Source organism: Pholcus phalangioides, unplaced genomic scaffold (assembly GCF_987345545.1).
Source record: "Pholcus phalangioides strain wild (caught in Gottingen) unplaced genomic scaffold, Ppha-v1.0 ptg000007l_1, whole genome shotgun sequence".
NCBI classification, from domain to species: domain Eukaryota; kingdom Metazoa; phylum Arthropoda; class Arachnida; order Araneae; family Pholcidae; genus Pholcus; species Pholcus phalangioides.
Window position 1 is genome coordinate 15,956,074 of NW_028301600.1, and position 22,061 is coordinate 15,978,134.

Here is a 22,061-nt window from a genome sequence, read left to right on the forward strand (position 1 = left end):
ATTACAACGTACAACAGGCAAAATGCCCAAAGAGGAAAGTCACTTAATTTTTAAAAACGCGTCTTAGCTTTTCTGTACTTTGTATACATTACAACATTCTCTTTTGTCATGCAAAGAAATTATATTTAGCTGGATAATAGTACTCTGTTCATGTCGAGGAAATAAAGAAAACAACAAAAAACTTAGGCTAAAAAAGGTAAAGTTGTTTTGTGCTAAAGAACCTCTAAGTGGAATTTGCGGGCTAACGAATGATATTTAGCAAATACTCAGTGAGTTTTTGTAGAGTGGGCCTGTATTTTCTATATTTTAAAATTACATTCTTTTCTCCCGCTCAAAGAAATTGTAATCAACTGGTATATAATACAGTGAACTCTTTCTCCTATGTAACGATACTCAAGGGACCAGAGAAACATATCATTATAGATCATAGTGTTTCCTAAACTTTTTTTTCCCCGTTCTATCGCCACATCCCACAAAGCGGGGAAAGAAACGTTATCCGTTATTTTATGTTGTTCTTTCCCGATTTTTTTTCCGTTTTTTAATTCAATTATCTTAGCGAATATTGCACTTAGAAACGTGGAATGGTTTTTGTGTTGTCCTCAGAAGAGATGGGGCCAACAACTTTCTGATTGGGTTTTTTAAGACACGGTATCCAAATAAAAATTCCGATTTTTTTAATTTTGTGACACTTTGTTTTCACTCTTAAAAAACTGATACAGGGTTATTTTTGAACACATTTTCAGCATTTTTTAAATTGAAATCATTCCTCTACGACGAACGGTTGACGAGATAAGGGCCGTATTAGAACTTGCAGAATGCCTGTATATAAAAAAACTAAGACTAAAAAGATATGAGGTTGCTTTTCTGAAGACTGAATAAATGTTATTTTCCGGGCTAACAAATGAATTTTTAGCAAAACCCACTTCCTAGCAAAAACCCAGCGGGTTTTTTAGCTAATGATAAATGTGAATGGGGTTTGTGAGCTGACAAAATTTTGACAAAAATTGGCAAACTTTGCTAAAAAAAATCATTTTTAGCAAAAACGCATAATATAAGAAAGAGCTTTCCCGCATGCACCAATTTGTTAGAAATTCTATAGAGAAATGTTTTGGACGCACATGTACGACTGAGTCGGAGTAGTAGTGCATATGTGATATGTGCTTATAGTAAGAATGTAATATGATGAAAGCGATTGGATGGAAGCATAAAGATTTTTATGTACTTTCATATCTTGGATTAATTTTGGAGAGAGAATATATTTTTTTCTTTTTATTTAATTCTCCTATCATCTTTTTTTGTATATAAATTTTTTTTCCAACCACCTATTTGGGCGATTTCCTAGTAGTATTTTCGGTGTCTGTTTTGGGGAAAAAAAACAAAATATAATTTAAATTTTTCAGTTAAATTTTTTTTTTTAAATTGAAATAAATTAATCAATTGAAAAGTAATTAAGTTGTAAAATGACATCAACTGAAAACAAAAAATAAATTTAATTTTTTTTTTAAATTGAAAATTTTAAAGCTCTTTCTACCAATACATAATTTTAAGTTTGCGCCTTAAGTAGGAACAAAAAAAAATGGCGCCTTTCCGAATTTTGCTCCCCTACTGACCAAAACTGGCTACGCCACTGCCTGGCGATAGATATATCTGCTTCATTTAGTAGAAGCTTTTAGTGAAAGTGTTTCAAACGCGTAGAAATCTTAAATGTTGATTGTGATATATTTTTGTTAGTTTTTTTTTTCTTTTGGACTAAAAATCTTCTGTAATTTTTATGATCAGATCAGAACATTCGTATCGTTCAGAATAAAATTATATCCAATTATTTTCAAATTTAATGTCATGAATGCAGGTATCAATTGTATTATAACAATGAAATTTTGTCGTGAAAGAATGGTCGATATGATATCATTATGATTTTTGCTTGGCATTGATGTAAAAATGAATACGTAAACGTTTTCGTTCGCTTCGTGATAAATTTCGAGTGGTTTAAACAGTCGATAATGTATTTTAGAAGTCTTCGTGATTTTTTTTTGTCATGTTTTTTTTATGGTTCTTTTATTTATTTTTTATTTTTTCCGTGTGTTTTATGGCATGGGTCTCATTTAGTGCCCACCTTCAAACAATGGAGACCGCGTGTGTTTTATGCGTAGTCACACAAAGTCCGCATCGTTCGTTGAATATATTGGCTTTAGAATGTCACTAAAAAAATAGTCTTCCAATGGTTTATGGAGATTCTTGCGTAGCATTCTGAGTTATCAAATATTCCTTCGTCATGGCACCATTATAATAATGCTGCTGAATGAAAACAACCTTCAGTGTCGTCTTATTCTTTTGAGAGACTGGAGCGTAGGCGTTAACATTAAATTGTTTTTGCGGTTAGACCAATTTTGTCCATCACCGGGGTAAGTGTGGCCTTAATTGGTCTCTTTTTTTCGTAGTCTAAATTTAAGTTTTCAATCTGTCCAGTTCGGTTCTATCTCCTGTAGCCCCTAGTAATAATCAGAACTAACGATGGAAAAATTTCTCCGCCTGTGAGATTAGAGGATTTTTATAACACTATCATACGTAAAGAATTGAACTACCAGAAAATTTTAATTTGGTTTAAAAAAAACGATAAGTAATATTGTTTACGTCTTTTTTCCTGATTATATATTGTATATGTATATATATGAAGAATGATCTTTTTAAGTGTATTGAATTTTTTTTAGAATTTGAATTTTTAGAATGGTATCGTCTTAAATTTTTCTTTCCATATGATTTTTGAACATTTTAAAAATTTGTGTGTGCGGCAAACACTTTTGCATGCCACAGTGGCAAGCAGGTCTCAGTTGTGTGCTATTCTATTTAATAAACATAGTAATGAAAATTCCTGAATGTAGTTGGATCATTTCGTAGGAGAGAAGGACCCATGCTGTTGATAAATTTCAAAATATCACCAAATTATTTTTTGATTTTTTTTTTTCTTTTAAATGTTCAAAGCTGTGTGTAATGTGTCGGTGGAAGTAAATGAATCTTATATGAACAGCGAAAGCCTAAAATAATAAGAAAATATTAGTTTTAGTTTTTTTCCTTTCGAGTAGTTATCGTAATTTTCAACCCTTTCCATTCCATAGTACATCTGAACTTATGACTAAAAGTGTGCGAAAAGAATGACGAGATATCAATGAGACGTAATGTAAATTATCTAACTAATAACTACTATGACTAATTATACTCCGCTGGACTCAATTTTTTGAATGGTGATCATTTTATCTGGTATTATGAGGATTCATATACCGTATTTACATATTACATATCTCAATCTCAACCCCCCCCCCCTTAATCTTAATAAAATAGGTCTGAAAAATTATACACCAGTACTTGATATTTTGCAAATCAAACGTTAGTCGCCTAATTCGTACTATGGTGATGATCTGGAGTTTTTTGCAAACGTGAAACGCTTGAAGTGTTTAATGTGCAAAATTTATACGAAAAAAATTATTGGATCTTATACGCCGACAAACGATATGCATCAAGTGGATGAGAATATTATTTGGAAAAATATATATCGGAGGAAAGATTTAGTATGTTTTGCTCGAAGTTCCCTTAGATTTTTCTAGTGTAAAAATTATACTGTAATTATATACTTCTACCTATATAGTTGATCGTTATATTTCAGGTCAGGGCTGGAACTAGGGACGGCAGGAGAGGCAACTGCCCCGGTCGGTAAAATTTAGAGGGGTGACAGTTATAAAAATATCGAATTTTAAAGTTGTAAGGGCGGCAAAAATCCTAGTTAAGGCCCTGTTTCAGGTGTTTACAAATGGAGTGCGATTGTTATAAAAATTCTGTTTTTATCACAAAAATTTTAATGTTTTCACAAAAAAAAATTAAGACGGTAAGGTCAGCTCCCAGTTCGGTTTTTTATCGTATTATTAAACTGCATAATGTTATTTATCATGTTTTTACAGTATTGTATTCCATTATTTGGAATGGCGTAAGTTGATATGTTATCCGGTAAGGAATAGATGTCTCTAGGGCAGCGTTTCTCAACCTATGGTCCGCGACGATGGTATAGGTGGTCCGCAGGCAGACATAATAATTTGATTCTAACTGAATGAAAAATTACTGAGAAATTGAATTTTCTGGATGTTATGGCGAAACAGAAAAATTCAATTTCTCAGTATATTTCGGGCCGAAAAAATACCATCTCTGAATGAAAAATTATTCAATTGTTGTAATTGATATTATTATAATATATATATGGGTTCAAATAAAAATTATAAATTCGTACTTAGGTTCACCATACTTCATCAAGAAAAATGTGGGAAATTGCGGTCCTGTATTCCACTAACTGTAGCCAAAAAATGCAGTTGAAGACAAATTCGCTAATTACTGCTAAAATTGCTGAGGGGAAGGGAATAAATGGGTGATACGAATCACAGTGAACAAAAATGCATTTGACCAAACAACATTCAAATGACTGGATGACCATATTTCATCGAGGGAAAATACGGTAAAATACAGGACAACGCCAATTGATAACGCTGTTTTTAGTTTAAATTGCAAATTCAAATAAGAATTTGTAATTGGCAATACGAGACAAATGTATAAAACAATTCGGAACAACTAAATTACAGGAATACCCGTAATACGGAACAAAAAAAGTGATCCGTCAAATTGTTTCAGACATTCCACTGGTCCGTGAGTTCAGAAAGGTTGAGAAACGCTGTTCTAGGGGAACTATTTTTGGCAGTTCAGCTAAAGAACTAGTATTGAGATAGATGCTTGATAAGAAGAAGCAGATGGGAAGCGCTGCGTGTTTCAAAAACCCCTTGTCCGTTAAAAAAGAAGTACATATCGTTCATCCTAATCTAAACTTGGGTCTTTCTCGCCCCCACCTTCCGGTATTTTGAGATGTATTTCATTGAAGTGTAATTTATGTCAACAGACTCGGCACTTTTTTCTATTTTTACTTTTTTTTCTCAAGGTCAATTCAGAAATATTTCAAAACTACATTTTATTTTCCATTTGATAAAAACTTTAATTGCAAAACGCACAGATCGCGGGAGGAATTCGCACTCTGTGTTCCACTTATTTCGCGTCTGTTTATAATGCTTTACTAAGTCTGTAGGTTTTACCCTGCTTATATATTATATCTTACATTATTTAGCATGAAAAACTACAGCAACGTCTCTAGAATAAAAAAAATAATTCATGAAGTTCTTTATCGTGTAGGAAAAAGAAATTTATTGCACTTAAAATGTCCGAAGCAAACTATTTTTCTGCATCGGCAGTTTGGGAAACCGTAAAAACTTAACGGGCGAGCTCATCTGCCGCCCGGGGATAAACCTGAAATTTTATTACTTCAAAGCTGTAAGCTCTAAGCTCTACACCATTGTTTACCTAACAAAATGAGCTTGACCATACGTCTCGCTTTTTAAAAACTTGCTGTTCTTTTGACCGATCTGAATTATGTCAAATAACTTTTTCCAAATTACAGCTCATATTGATAAGCCATCATATTTTCCTTTCTTTTGGAGGTTGAATTTTTTAATTAATCTCAAATCTCCAACATAGAATTGAACTTTGTTAACGCCAAAATATCAACTCCAAGGTTCCCAGCAGGGCCGTTTCAAAAGCATCATAGGCCCCCGACCAAGTGACTTTTCTGAGGCCCTCCCAGGCAAATTTAGATGCTTACTCTAGAAAATTTCATTCAGGCCATGGTCCATAGACACGTTTTCGTTTACAACACCCGAACCTTTGTCACAATATGCAACACATTCTCACTTTCCCACATTTAATTTTCCTAAGTTACAGTGCTTTCATCCATTTCAACTCTTTCACGTGACCGGCAGCATCACTCTTTGGAAATTTTTATAACCTACATATCGCCTTTTAACCGATCGGCTTACATTATGTAAATCGTCTCGAGCTTTAAAGTTCCATTTTATAACTATAATCATGCCCACCCCATCCCCACATCTTGGAGCAGGGCCTTTAGGCTGAACTTTTCATGGGCCCTTCTATAGTTAATTTATAGTGTGAAAAAGCAAAAAAATGATGAGAATTGCCCCAGGGCTAGAGTCCTATCAGCCCTGCGCTTGTGGGGGCCATGATTATAATCTCATGTTATAGGGTCCGCCATCCTTAATTTTCGTACATCGGTGTACAGGGTCTCATCAGTCATTATGGCAACAAACCACTTATCAAATCATGTATGAAAAAATTTGGTGCTCCTGACTTATGGAATGACTTAGAAAGATCCCAGACAGGGAACATCTTTCAATATGATCTGGGGTGTCAAATTCATCTTTTGCCTTACTCTGACTACTCATTCAACATTACGGGAGAGAAACATGAATTTTGGTTCCTCTTTCTCCATCTGATACTGAATGAATGAGTGAAAAAGGCCCCAAAATGCATGCTTGCCTCTATTGATCTAGGGAGTGCTTTTTTTCTAATTAGGACCTTGCTGAAGAAAGCCAGCAATGAGCCTTTAAACATGAGATTGAACTTTTTTTACCATGCTAATTTTATAATGGCAATTATAAAATGTCTAATGCTATTTTTTAACCCTTCGATTATTAATTAATTTTTCTATCCCCCGTTTGCCTTTTAAATTACATTATCCTCTTCAGTCCCTGCCAGAGGCAGATTAAGGTCAGTTGAGCCAGGGGCGTAGCCAGAAATTTCGTTCGGGGGGGGGGAACCACTTTCATTTCGGGGGGGACCAAAGTGACAGAACAATGGATTTGGCCATCTTTTTCCCTTTTTTCGGTCATTTTCTCACATTTCGGGGGGGGGGGGACCAGACCCCCAAGTCCCCCCCCCCGCTACGCCCTTGAGTTGAGCCGCCGCCCCCATTAGAAAAAAGTGTAGAGTTTCAGTTTTTTTGGGGCCTTCCAAAAATCGGGGCCTAGGGCGCGCGCCGGTGCACCTGCCGTCAAATCTGCCTCTGGTCCCTGCATCTCCTGTAGGAGACACTAAAAAGCACTTTTAAAAAAAAAGTCCATCTAGTTGAATTAAATGTTCACAGATACCTCAAAATTAATTCCAGATGTGGTAAACATTTGGTAGTAATTTATTCATACTCGTGTGTTGGCAGAAACTAATTTTAGGCAGTTTCACACGTGAAAATAAACATCAAATTCAAAATGACTTTGGTTATATATCTCTCAGATTAGCCAAATTTATAATTTGAAATTTTCTATGGAATAACTGGTTTCCAACTAATTTCCTGTGATTAGATTTTGCTAAAATTATTTTAAGGATCTGATATGTTAACAGGGGTCCGTCCAGACTTTTTGCACAGGGTCCTGTTTTTGTGAAAATGTACCTTATTTTTGTGAAAATGTACCTTATTTTTGTGAAAACGTTCAAAATAGCAGTGAAAGTAATACTAATTAAACAGCAACCTCATTTTCCTATTTTATTTCATTTTTATTATCATTTTCCTAGTTTTTGATGCACTCACAGCTTGTTTGTGTTTCTGGCTATATATATGCTTGTTGACACATCGTGTTGGGTGATCATCAAATTGCACCCCCTTGGTCAATCCAGGGTCCCTTATCAAAAAATGTAGAACATATTTTGCAAAGAAAGCCAGATGCAGAAATGCTGTAACATAGCCAACTGTGAAGCTTCTCAAAACGTGCGATGTTCAACAAATTCGGTACTTTTAGACCCATTTTTCTAGCTTCTGTAGATGAAATTTTCTTAAAATCCGGCTCTACCGACGAATTCGTAGCATCTTTCAGCGCTTCCGATAAATCAGCAATGTCTTCCACCGCTTTCGACGAATCGGTAATGTCTTTCGAAGAAACGGAATTGTCTTCCGACGAATCGGCAATGTCTTTCGAAGAATCCGAAATGTCTTTCAGCGCTTCTGATAAATCGGTAATGTCTTTAGGCGCCTCCGATAAATCGGTAATGTATCGCGCCGTTTCCAAGGTTTCGACAGCGTGGTTCGAAACCGATGAAGGAAGCAATGTTTCAGTAATTTTTTCCGGGTTAGCACAATTGGAATTATCTGTATCTGACGTCTTTTTGGTGACGTTTTCAGATCCTCGTTTAAAAAACGATGTTATGGAGCTGCATCCCCTAACGTCAGTTGGCCGTATTTTTTTAATGTAGTAATCACTATTCCTTGAATTTCCACCTGTTGGTGGTCGACCACGCTTCATATTAAATTTTCAAAAATGAAAGCGCAATACAGGAAAAAAAACGTGCACAAAAAATCCAATTCTACAATTGTTGATGATTGTTGTTGTGATTCAAAGACCATTTGAGGAGAAGTGCGGGGCTAAAGCGTTTGTATAATGGCATAGGTTGCGCGATAAAATATCGGACGCGGTCAATCCGTGGTCAACCAGCGGGATGTCCTAACCAGAAGACTAGAAACAAGGAAAGCCCTCTCAAGGTCACGCTCTTTCTCCGATCGCCTTTTCAAGGTCATGTTTTCCGGTATCCAACCAACAACTTCTATAGATAAGATTACTCATCTATGGGGGAGGGGGTGGTGGTGTTGGGCCAACAATACATGCTTAAAAAAAAAGATCAATGGCTTTCTATTACAACTAGGGTCATAACTGATAAGAATTTTGTCGCACAGCAGTCGCAAAAGTTCGTTTTTTACGACGTAATTTTCATGAAGGGTTCGTTTTCTGGAATTTTGTGATGGATCCGTTTATTATCCTCCAAATTTTGTGAAACATCCTTTTTTTTAGCCCCGGAATTTTGTGAAGGGTCCGTTTTTTAGCCCCGGAATTTTGTGAAGGGTCCGTTTTTTAGCCCCGGAATTTTGTGAAGGGTCCGTTTTTTAGCCCCGGAATTTTGTGAAGGGTCCGTTTTCCGGACCCAAATTCCGGCTGGACAGACCCCTGGTTAATTCTGTAAAAAGTATGAGAATTTTTCTTCATATTGCTTGTTAATAAAATAATCAAATTTTATACCACAAATATGGGTTACTTTAGCACTGGGGTCCTTCTTTGTCCCAAATTAAAAAATAAGAAACCGTGATTAAAAAGTGCAGGTAAAAACAGTGGCAGCTCGTGGTCGAATATTTTGGGGGGAGCACAGATTTCCAAAAATATACCGCCGTCTATCGGGAATGAAATGTAGTCAAGTACATGCAGGGCCGTAATTAGGATTTTTCCGCCCCCACCAATATAAAATGCAATAATTTTATGTAATGGTATTCTTTGTTTCCCCCTAAAACTTTCCTCCACCTAAATTTTTCCATCGCCCTCTCTGCCCCCCCCCCCGCAGTTCTGGTACTGAGTAGATGTACTATTTACAATTAGTAAAGTATTACAGAGCATTGAAAACTTTTATTTTTGTTTATCATATTATTTTTCACATTATCTGTATATCTATGCAGTACAAAAATAATAATGCTCTATCAACGCAACATTTGCGTAAATAGTTTGCGCAGTGAGCTTAATTGATATCTTAACAACATTGAAAATCATCATTCAAGTTTAACAGTTTTTGCAAATTGTGTGAAAATTCCTACTCTTCTTCAAATATTAGGGGTCTGCGCTCAGTCGAAATTTAGGTCTATTTTCCGGACTTTTCACAAAATTCTGGGCCTGAAAAACTGCTCACAAAATAAAAATTAATGAAACCATAAATTTGGAATTTCATTTCTTCTATGTCGATTAACTAGATTACTTTGCAAAATTACTTATTTTGCAAAAATTTTACTGTAAAATTATTTTTCTGCAACCTATTTTTCACAAAATTAATTATCCTTTTCACAAAAGTAAGGGAAATTTTCACAAAACGGAACCCTACAAGAAAAGTCTGGACAGACACCCGAATATTATACTCTAATTTGAAAGGTGTATAAATTTATATGATAAAGTTAAAATATATTTATTTATTCAAATATATTCTAATTTAGAAGATACAACATAGATTTAAAAGATAGTAGATTTAAAAAAGTAGATGGCAGCATCAGTCTCCACAGCGCATTTTTAGCACAGCCAAAACTAGCATAATAGCCTGTGCTAACCATCCCCCTTTCTCCCTTCTATGGTATTCATACTACCACAAGGCGCATGACGGAAAGTGGTAAAAGAGGAAAGAAGAATACAGAGCTCTCTCCATGGAAAGCGCTGCCAAGCCGTGACCAACACTAGCTAAAGCAGAAAACCTCGCCCTGATATTTGTGACGCCATCGACATATCTCCTCGAAACCAGTCTTCCCTGTAAAATTGTTTTCCAGCAGCAACACACACACTGTAATACCGATGTTATACTTTTGACTGCGTTGCTATTATATTTTTTCTTAATATAATAGAAAAAAGGTCAAATTAGTAAAGAATGGAGCAATCGAATAGAAGAGTTTATACTTATAATTCAACATTATTTTCAAGTATCAATTAGGGTCAGAGTTTTTAATAAAAACTTGACAATATTTGAAAAATTATCCCCTTTGACCTCAAAACTTCGCCAAGAACATTAATTTTTCAGAACTTTATTTCTGTTGATTTTAACCAAAAAAATATCTATCGAGACCAATTCAACTATATAATATCCTTTATTTTTTATTAAGATAGACACATACAATATTCACTATATATTTTCAGTCATTTATAAAAAAAATTAATTTTGTAAAAGGAACTTTTGATGTAATGTGTCAATGAATAAATAAATATACTTTGTTCTGCTCCTTCCACCATGGATTGTATGAATGATTGCATGATTCTCATTCTTGCACAGATGCATAACATTCTATGCTAACATGTGATTCAAGTAGTAAAAATCTATTTCAAAAATAGTGCTTTTTATTTAAAATGTCACCAGCTTCTTCTTTGCATAAAATGTTTTAACTATTTATAACTTTTCTTTTAGAAGTGCATTTCTATTTGAAGATTCTTTGGAAATGCATTAGAAAAAAATCCACAGAATCCTCCCCCCCCCCCCACACACACATTCTAAAACTCATAGTGCCTGTCTATATTTCCCAAACTTGGCTTTTAAATTAGTATTTGTTTATATTTTCCAGTTAAAACATAGAAAACCCAATTCATCAACACAGTATTTTGTAATTTCTAAAGAACCCAAAGTTGTTTATCATAATGCTTTGTGAGTCTATTTTGAAAATGCACCTTCTATAGTCATCATTGACAAATGTAGATTAATTTTGAGAATTATATTATGAAGCAACGCGTGATCTATGTTCAAGAAGAGCAAAACATGAATCTCACAAAATTCATAGGCAGGGCAAAATTCTATTTGGAGAAAAACATTTTTTGATATAGCCAGATTTTGATATTTTCAATCAGGTGCACTATCAGGGGAAAAAATGGTCTGCCCCTATTGAAGGGCAAGGATGGACATGGAAATTTATATGGGGACTAGTGGACAAACCAACTGTTTTGCTATTAATGCAATTATCAGTTGCAATGGCTATACAACAATTATTTTAGTTCTACATAAATTCAGCGATGCATTTTATAAGTACATAAACAAAGAAAAACAATGGTGGCATTGCTGTTTTTTTCACAAATTTTCGTTTCTCAGATGTTAAAGAACATCACACCTTTCACAGAAAAAAAAAATGATGAGAGAAGAGATGTTGTGGAAATTTTCTTGGAAAATGACACATAGACTTTGTATGATACATACTTGATGTCCATCCAAACAACAGTTGGCGATATAATAGGTTTTTCACATTATAATCTCTATATGGAAGATCTCTTCACTGAAAATTTCCAGCTGTAAGCAGGGTTGGCACTACAACAGGGGTGCTATAACGGGGTTCAACTGTACTTTCAAAATATGCAATAACATTGAGATCACTCACATTTACTGAGTGAAATCTGGTGATAAGAATGCACCGGTAGTGACCAATTGTATTCTACATCGAATGCCACATCATCTTCCTAAGTGTAAAACAACCACAAATAGTCTACCAAAAGGCTCTTATTAGATACTTGGATGAGTCAAAACGCACAGATGGCACAAAGCAAGTCCCATGGAAGACATCTCGGTCAAGACCGTTGCTTGGGCAATGGATTGCTAAATTTGCTGCATCAATTATAACCACCAACCAATGATGAAAGTTCCAGCCCTTACTCTTCTCTGGTATTCAGCAAATTCACATGATCCCATATGATACTGTTAAGTCATACTCACCTATCGACATGAAATAAAAGCATCATTAGACTTTGACATTTTTCAAAATTTGTGAATGTATTTAGTTGAAATTATAACAAAAAAAATATTGGGATTTTCATTACTTTGACCCTAGCAGGTGGCCCTCCACTGATCTTACCAAGGGACCCAGTTTCAGGAGGAGGGGGTACCATGAAATAAAATATTTCCTTTCTCATGTAATTATTTGAAATTCCATCAAAGGTCCCTGTGAGGAATATTGAAGTGAGATCCACCAAAAATTTAATCATAGAAGCCTGGCTCCAGGATGTGATGGAGGGGGGGGGGGCATCTGAACTATATTTTCAGTAATTATTCTAAATTTTCTCAAACTGTTTATTCATTCAAAATTTCTTGCGTTGAGGGATAACTTTAAAAAATTATTCAAATAGTACAGCACCAATATTATCAATCAACTTAATAAAGCCCTACTCCTATGTATAGTAACTGAGTTTATGAAAATTGGGATTGTGAGATTAACAATGTTTCCAATAATAATAATACAGAATATTCATCAATGCATTTCATGTAATAGTAAAAAATGAACTCACCTGATTTCATATGCAGCAGTATAAATATATAGGCCTATACTTCCTTCACCCAAACCAAAGCTTGCTGGCAGCCGGATTAGCTGCTGTTTTTTTCAACTATTCTTTTTAAAGGACTTGAGCAACAATATTGTTTATTGCCTTGCCAAGAAATGAATAAAATACACATTTAAACTAGAATTTTATCATTAAAAAATTATGCTCACATGCGTGCTAACGGCTGTCAATATGACGATTATCAGGGACAAGCAGCTTCTGCCAGGGAAGAAGGCCAGAACGTGATTACATCATGGCATCAAAAATATTGCGAGCGAAGGCTTTCTGCTTTAGTTGGCGTGTGTTGATATGACCTGTATTTTACTGGACTTTTTTTTTAATTCCTCTGAAAATTTTTAATTGATTAAAGTCATTTCAAAAATTAAAAAAAAGAAATTCAATGGTATTAAGTTGGTATCAAATCCACTTAAAGAATTAAATTAATGGCTTGGGATTTTCAGGAGGGTGCATGCCTATGTGCCTCCTTCACGAGCCATCCCTGGGTAAATACAATATTTTTCTGTATTGAAATGCTATTCAACTTTTTGCTATTCAATGCTTAATTCATCTCAACACACCTCCTTTCTTTCACTTCCAAAAAGTGTGGCCTAGAGAAGCTGGTTTCTGAAAAAGTTAGTTCCTTCTTTTTTCTTTTAAAAATCTTTTCACTCTATCAACATTTTCCCAATTGACTTTCTTTAGTCAAATCCCCCAGCACTAATTTGAATTCCTAGTTCATCTTCCGACAAATGACACTTTCAGCCAACAACATACTAGAAATATAAGTGCTGTGCTGTTTCGGCTCTAGAATGTGAACGTTACCTCTACTTTTATAAATCCTTATTAATAATAAAAAAACACCAATACTCCTTACCTCTTAACGTATCCCGTACTTCTGCTCATCTAAATGCCATCTACTCACTGCCATTAGTTCATAAAAATATTCTTAAAAAACACTTTTGCTTTCTGATTCCAAAATTCTATAATAATCTACCCAGAGAAATCACTGACACTACTGCATTTACTTCCTTTAAAAAACGCCTCAAACTTTACCTACTCGAACTCATTAACATTGAGTCCCATTTCTGATTACATCCTCTAACATTATGCTTAATTAAATCATATCTTTAAATCACCTCCCATAATCCTGTACAAATTCATGTGTTGGCTCCATATTTATTATGTATATCGTTAACATGATATTCATATTTTTTTTTCTTTTGTATATTTTGGGTGAATATTAAGTCTATATTAAGAACTCATGTTGATATTATTCATATGTAATTTTTATAGCACCTCCGCCGTTGCATAAGAATATTCCTTATTGTTTATATTGCAATTTTTAACATATTCATTTTTTGTTAATTATACTATTTTTATATGTAACCACTACCTTTTTTAATAATATCACTGTACTATATTTTTTAAACTTATTCATTGTAACAACCAGTATGGGTCATCTGTCTCCTTGGTTCCCAATAATATAATATAACATGTATTCACACAAATTTTAAAATAAATTTGAATTGAATTGAAAAATTGAATGTTCTGTCTATGCCATTTCTGTGTACCTATATCTGTTTTCTATATAATGAGTTTCCAATGTAAAGTTTCTTGTGGAACCTTTGATGATAATGGGGTGTTTCACACAACTCAAACAAATTTTTGAATATTTGTAAAAAAAAAAAGCTTAACCCTACTGCCATCTCAACAGTAGCAAGATCATATCATAGCCCGAGGGCAAAATGGAAGAGGGCATGAATCATTGTGCCAGATCTTGTCATGGAAGCTCCTATTCAATTGAAGCCCCTGCATGGCCCCCACGAGGGGATGGATCTGGCAAGACTCCTTCCCGGGGGCCTGAGATGACTCTCATCAGATGTGTTCGTTGATTCCATTTTTGTTTTTCACTCTACAAATTCATAATAGAAGGGCCCATGAAGAGTCTGACCTGGGAGTGCAATAAAAATCTCAGCCTATGGGGTCCTACCGCAGGATGTGGGGCCATGGGTCTCCATGCCATGCCCAATCAAATTCGTAGTTGGGACTCATGAGGCTAGAGTGCTGTCTGCCTATCGGGAGGTGTATTCACAAATCAAGAGCTTTGATTATAACCATCTTTTCTTTTCCTTTCAATACGAGCACAACTCCGGTCTATCGCCATGGGCAATTTACTACCTAGTGTCGTCATCTGGTTGCAGAGTCAGAAATTGTGAGTTTTTGCCTGAGTTAGGTTTCACAGTCCATGTACTGTGCCGTTCAGTGTACAGAAGCTCTAAAGAAAGATTGAAATATTTGTTGCCTTTGTAGTCTAGTAGTTTAGGGCATTCACCCGGTAAGTGAGAGAACATGTGTTTGATTCCCCGCAAGGGCAGTTGAATTTTCTCTTTTCCTTAAACTCATTTTCGCATCAGCCAGCTGCTAAAAACCTTTGTAGGAAAAACTTATGTTTTTGCTACATATGTATAGGCAACATAATGCAGAGAATCACAATTTTAAAAATAAGAAATGAGGAGAGCGATTCTTGGATTTTTAGTAAATTTTATATATAATTGAATTTTATATATAATTATACTATAATAAAATGTATATTATAATATAATTACTTATATAATTATTATTACTTATAATTATATTACTTATAATTATATACTTTTATATATATATATATATTATAATAATAATAATAATAATAATAATAATATACATTTTGTCTTGTCTTTGGATTCATAATAAATACTAATTTATAAATTTTTATGTTTTCTCATAAAAGTGAGCAAAAACACATTTGTGATACTTGATTGAATGAGATTTTTCTTCAAATTACTTTTAGTAAATTTTATGTAGAATTTCAATGTTATATGATATAATGTGCTAAAAAGGACAGACATTTTCCCAAAACCCATAGGAAACAAAGTAAAAAGGTGAATCCACTATGGGACCACACCCCCCCCCCCCCACTTCAAAGAAGAGCTATTAAATTGATATATTGATTCAATATATTTACTCCCATCAAAATGTTTTTATTGAGGAAATTCTCTCATGACATCTTAAATCATCTTTACCCCCCCCCCCTCCGGGGGAGAGGGTAACACTTTAGGAAGGAACCACTGTATCAAGATAATAGAGGTGAAGAAAGAAAAGTCTTTTCAGATAGTTATATCTTAAGGGTGGCAAAATATCATTCGTCTCAAGCAGGAGAATTTTTAGGACTGGCCCTGCATATACCAGTGCTTGTATCATTCGAATTTTTCTTCATGCAGGATTATTTGCATATACAGTAAGTTTATAATACCAGAAGCATCAAATTTTAAAATATTTTCCATTTGCCGCCTGGCAGTCCAGTGGTTAGAGAGCTAGCTTCTGTCTGTGCAGGTCTGGGTTCGAATCCTGGTTTGGGCATGGATGTATACTAACACACTAACAAATTCCCTGGACAGATCGTAAAGATCTCTTGGGGAATATGTTGTGATCACATTATTAAAAAAAATCATAAGAGAGAGATACAAATCATCATTCATAAATGCAAAATGAATAATTGAATAGATAGATTATATTTTTCAAGTCGAGTATATAAAAGTTTACATTTTTTAAATAGCTGGTTTTAAATGTTTTACTGTCAACGCTGCATTGTAGTCCAAAATTTATCATAAACAGATAATTTCTCACATTAAACTCTTTATATGTGTACTTGTATTCTCTTTTGTCACATTCTTTTTCATTTTTTACATTCTAAAAACTTATTCAGAAAGATTGAGCTAAAAGTTTTAATTCTACCATTTTATACATTTTTCTTTCCTTTAGGCAAAGTTTTATGTGATTTGTGTAAGAAGAAATGTGTTGGAAGTGCATTGAAAGTCCAAGATAAATACTTCCATCTTGATTGTTTCAAATGTGTTGGTGAGTGGTTATTGCTTTTGCTCTGAACTTTAATGATCTAAAAATAATATGGAAAAGGCACTGATAGCTTTTAAATTATCAATATGCAACAAAAGTGTTATTTATGCAAGCAACACACTTGGGGGGGGGGGGGGGAAGATTGGGGCAAAACTGCCTATAGCATTATCTCAGAATCTAGTGCTGCAATCCACCAGAAAACTTAAATTACTGCTCTGCAGCCATTAAGGGTGTTGGTGCATGTAAATTTTTCAAATACTAAAAAAGTTTCTGCATCTAACTGTGTACAAGTTTTTGTTATACCTGTACTAGAAATATTTTTACGATATTTTAATATAAACTGCTGGTGGCAGGCATTATACCGGGTGCATAGCAAACAGGGGGTATGACATTTTACTTGCAAACCGTTGATCCTAGAGGTATACTTCCAATTAGGAAAAGTTTCCAAATAACGTGTGTAGCAGGGTCAATCACAATTTTTTTTTTAAAAATTCAAAAAATTGGATTTTTTAAATTTAAATCTGATCAATATTTTTGATTTAAATCAGATTTTTTTTTTTAAATGCTGTTTCTCTAAAATTTAAATAATAAATTTTAAATTTAAATATTGTGTCTAAATATGACTGAACAATATTAAATCCTAAAGATTAGTATATTTTTTAAATATAGAAATCAGACTAACACCAATTTTTCAGACAATATTGATCTAGATAAATAAAATAAGTGCATAGTCATACATGGAACAAAAATTTATTTATATACGTAGAGGGAAAATTGTTATAAAATTTCTGCTATTTTATCCTTTATTAAGTCTGGGGTTAATAAAAATCATGATTTTTTTTCAAAAAATCAAATATAAATTCCATTTTTTAAAATTTAAATTCAATATCTACTCTCACATTTCTAATTAAAAGTTTGAAAGGTTGACTTATTAGGGGTATTAAATAGTTTTCGTAACAGGTATAGTTCTCACATTTTAACTTATAGACAATATTAAGCTCTGAAGATCTTGCTTTTAAAATAACTGCATTAGCATACTAAACTACTAAAAATCCCATTTATGGGATCCCAATGGTATCTAAGAACAAATCATTCTCCACAGGGGGGGGGGGGGCAAAAAGTCTGTAGAAACTTCAAAAATCCATAAAAGCTTGAAAAATAACCGAAATAAAAAACGGTTTGTAGGGTTAGCATTGCTAAGTCACTGGAATTATTTTAAGACAGGAAAAAAATAACTACAAAAACAGCCGATAGGTGGCGCTGATGCAATTCAAAGAAAATGTATGCAAATAGCAAACAGAATGCCTCCAAATGGTTTATTATAGCAGTATGTGTTCCACATGACCACCACCACAGGGAATAACACATTGCAGGCGTGTCACAAATCCAGCAACGCAGAGCGCAGATGGTTCGGATGTATACATCACACCTCTCGGCGGTGGATCATGTCTACAGTTCCGACAGATTGGATGAACCGGATCGATACACCTGGGATTTCAAGTATCCCATAACCAGAAGTCTGCCGGTGTCAAATCTGGAGAAAGAGGAGGCCATTGGAACCTGCAATGCCTGCTAATGATTTTGTCTTTCCCGAACATCTGTATCAGGAATGCTTTGACCGGAGTAGCAGTGTGACTAGTTGCTCCATCTTGCATAAACGTGACAGTAGAAAGCACATCACTTTCACACAAACATGGCAGACCTTTTTGGGCAGAAGCATTAAATAACACTGTCCATTCACCATAGCAGTTTTCCACCCATTTACTGAGCACTGTGTTTCAAAGAAGAAGGGTCCTATGATGAATGAACCTGTGAACCCACACCACACTGTCACTTTTGGGGAATACAATGGTTTCTGCATGTACTCATGTGGATTAGACGTCGCCCAGATGCAACAGTTATGAGTATTAACATTGCAATGAAGCAAAAAATGAGCTTCATCCGTCCACAAGACATTAAAGATCCAGGTGGGATTCTGTTTGATTTTTGAGAAAGAAACCACCTCGCAAATGCTTCCCTCTGTACGGTATCCACTGTTATACCACTGTCCGTCAAGGATTCCATGAAGAATATTGCATACCGAGGATGGTGGTAAGCCCAAGCAAGCGTCTGGCAGTTTCACTAGCACAGCTTGTCCCTGCAGCTGACTTGGATGCTAATGCTTCCATTTCGGCTGCAACACGCAGCAAACATGCTTTCCTGAAACATGGTCATCTGGCTCTTACATGATCCTCCAGCATTCCAGTTTCCTTAAACCACTGAACAAGCTTTATGAGGCCTATTGCTGTTAAAGGACCTTTTCCAGTCCTCACATTCTTCCGAACTCAGAATTTGAGTTGCTGATTCCTGGTTCACATAAAGCAACTTCACCAACAAAGCTTTATCCTTCACACTCATCATCCTTGTTCACATACATGGTTTACAACAGTGAACTGCTTGTGGATTAGGAGCGCAGGTTCTTATAACTGTTTCATTTGCATATTTCCACTGAAGTCGCTCGTACCAGCACCATCTATCAGCTGTTTTTTGGTTTTTTTTCTGTCTTTAAAAATTCCTGTGACTTAGTGATGATAACCCTGTAGACCGTTTTTTATTTGTTATTTTTCCGGTTTTTATTCATTTTTAAAGTTTCTACGGACTTTTTGCCCACCATGTATGTTTAAACGAATATTGAAATTTGTACTTGATAAAAAAAAATTCAAAAGTACATAGTTATATACAAGTACAACGCCACAACAGGCAAAATGCCCAACGAGGTGGCTGAGAAAAAGATGCCCATAAAAATATGGATGTCATATATTTCAAAAATACGGCAACCCAATTAAAAATGCAATTAACAAAAATTATAAACAATATATACACATGATAAAATATTATACAATGCCCATAAAGAATACTTATGGTTGTCTTATTCTAAGTATGGATAGCTTCTCGATTTACCCCAACATGTTTATCGTATTTCTTTTTAAACGTGTCAATTGTGTTACAATTTACTACCTCTGGGGGTAAGCTATTCCATTTATTAACAACCCTATTAGAGAAAAATTCCCTGCGACACCATAACCTCGCATTGTCCCTTACCAATCGATACTGGTGTTTCCTTGTCAAAGCAGTAATTGTACTAAAAGTTCATGGTCCATCCTATCCATCCCATTGAAAATTTTGAACACTTCGATCATATCTCCTCGACATCTGCGTTCATCCAATGTATACATATTCAAAAAATGAAGTCTCTCTTCATAACTCAAGCCCTGTGTGCCAATAAGGACACGCGTAGCTCTTCTCTGCACCACTTCAACCAAGTCTATGTCCCTCTGTTAGGTATGGTCTCCAAACCCTTACAGCATACTCCAGTCCCAGACGAACTAAGCCTCAAAAAAGCAGAAGAATTACTTTAGGAGAACTTAATGAGACCTTTTTGAAAATGAGACCACACACACACACACAAGCGTTCTATTCACTTTTTTGACCACTGATGAACAATGTTCAGAAAACCTAAGCCGCTCGTCAATGAGAATTCCCAAATCGGTGACCCTAGTTGCATCCGAGACAGTGACACCATTCAACTCGTAAGAGAATCGTGGGTTGTTCGAACCAAAATGAGCGACCATGCACTTATTAACGCTAAACGTCATGCTCCATTAATTGCCCATTCTGTAATCCTGTTTAAGCTGGTCTGGAGCAACTCCCTATCGCATTGATTCCCGATTACTCCCATTAGCTTCACATCATCTGCGAATTTGCTAGTAATCCCATCGATACCCTGATCGAGTTTATCGATAAAAATTGAAAAAAGTATGGAGCCAAGGATACTTCCTTGAGGAACTCCACTTGTGACGCCTGTCCAACCAGAGAGTTCCCCGTTCACCATAATGCATTGGGACCTATCTCTTAACCACGATTCTATCCAATTCAGCAATTTGCCCCCAATTCCAATCTCGTGCAAACGCTTCAAGAGTTTACCATGTTGGACCCGATCAAATGCCTTCCAGAAATCAAGGTAAACAACATCTACATTTTTGCTCTTACCTAAAGCCTTAGTCACGTGATCATAGTGGCAAAGGAGGTTAGTTACACATGACTTCCCCTTCCTGAACCCGTGCTGGTTATCCGACAATACATTATTCTCGTCTATCCACTTCACAAACTGCCTTTTGCTGATTATTTCCAAAATTTTCGAGATGGAGCTTGTCAAACGCACTGGACAATAATTGGACACTGCTTCTCTACTACCCTTCTTAAATATCGGAACAACGTTAGCAAGTTTCCAATCCCTCGGGACGATATCCTCAGCAACACTACTCCTGTATATCTGTGCGACTGGTCCCAACAGTTCATTAGCACATTCCCTGAGGTTCCTGGGATACATATCATCTGGTCCTGGTGCTTTGCTTGCACATACATTTCTTAGAAGATTTAGGGCCTCTATGTCTTCTACTTGAATATCGTTGAGGGTTTTATTACCCCATGCAACACCCATCGAATATCATTATCTTCATTAAAATCGATGTGAAAAAGTCATTGAAAGCACTATACATGCCTGCATTGCTCTCTAACCTAGAGCCTCCTATTGAGAGGGGGGCCAACTGTCCCTTACATCCATTATTGACGTATCTAAAAAATGATTTTGGGTCAGAGATAATGTTATCTGCCAACCTAGATTCAACTTCCTTTTTACTATCCCTTATCGCTCTCTTCAACACTCTTCTTTTATCAGTAAACAATGATAGGTCACCTCGTCCACTTTTGTACTCTCTGAATGCTTTTTTCAAGATAAAGGTTACGCATGCTATCTGTGAACCATAGAGGGTGCGATGTACAAATATGCTTTTTTCGAACAAAGGGTATGACGTTGGGCAAAACAGAGGACAGCTTTGTACTAAATTCTTCCCATTGACTTACCACCCCTACTGATTCCAACCGGTCTTTGAAAACTTCTGCTAACCTTCCTCTCAAAACATCAAAGTTAGTTCTCCGAAAACAAGGAATCAGTCTTTTGTTATCAACCTTACCCGAGGAAAAGTTACAGTGAAATCTGACTATACGATGATCACTGGAAGAAAACTCTTCCCCCACCGAAATATGTTCAACAAGATCCTCAGAACTAGTAAGAACTAAATCCAAAATAGCGGTACCCCTAGTGGCTTCTGATCCGAAACATTTCAAGCACCAACTTAAAGTCTCTTTCATACTGATCTCTAGATGAAAGGTTCTCCCAATCAATACCTGGGTAATTGAAATCCCCTAGTATGAGAATCCTCTTATGCTTACACACGTAGGAAATTTCATCATGCAATTTGGTGATGTAGTTTGGATCCCTATTCTCGGCGGATTGTAACAAACCCCAACAATAAGTTTGGCATCTTTCTCAAGCTCAACCCATATAGTTTTAATATCACTTCTCTGCACGTTACACTCTCTAGCCTTCAAACA

At 35.4% G+C, this 22,061-nt stretch overlaps 1 protein-coding gene across 1 annotated transcript in view; it reads left to right on the forward strand.

The window, feature by feature from the left end:
* Nucleotides 1-22,061, forward strand: part of LOC149084978 (actin-binding LIM protein 2-like) — a 111,068-nt gene that overhangs the window by 24,605 nt on the left and 64,402 nt on the right. Inside the window, exon 2 of the mRNA XM_089232722.1 lies at nt 16,536-16,631. Within this exon, the coding sequence (XP_089088848.1) occupies nt 16,536-16,631 (96 nt within the window). The remainder of the gene's footprint in view (nt 1-16,535; nt 16,632-22,061) is intronic.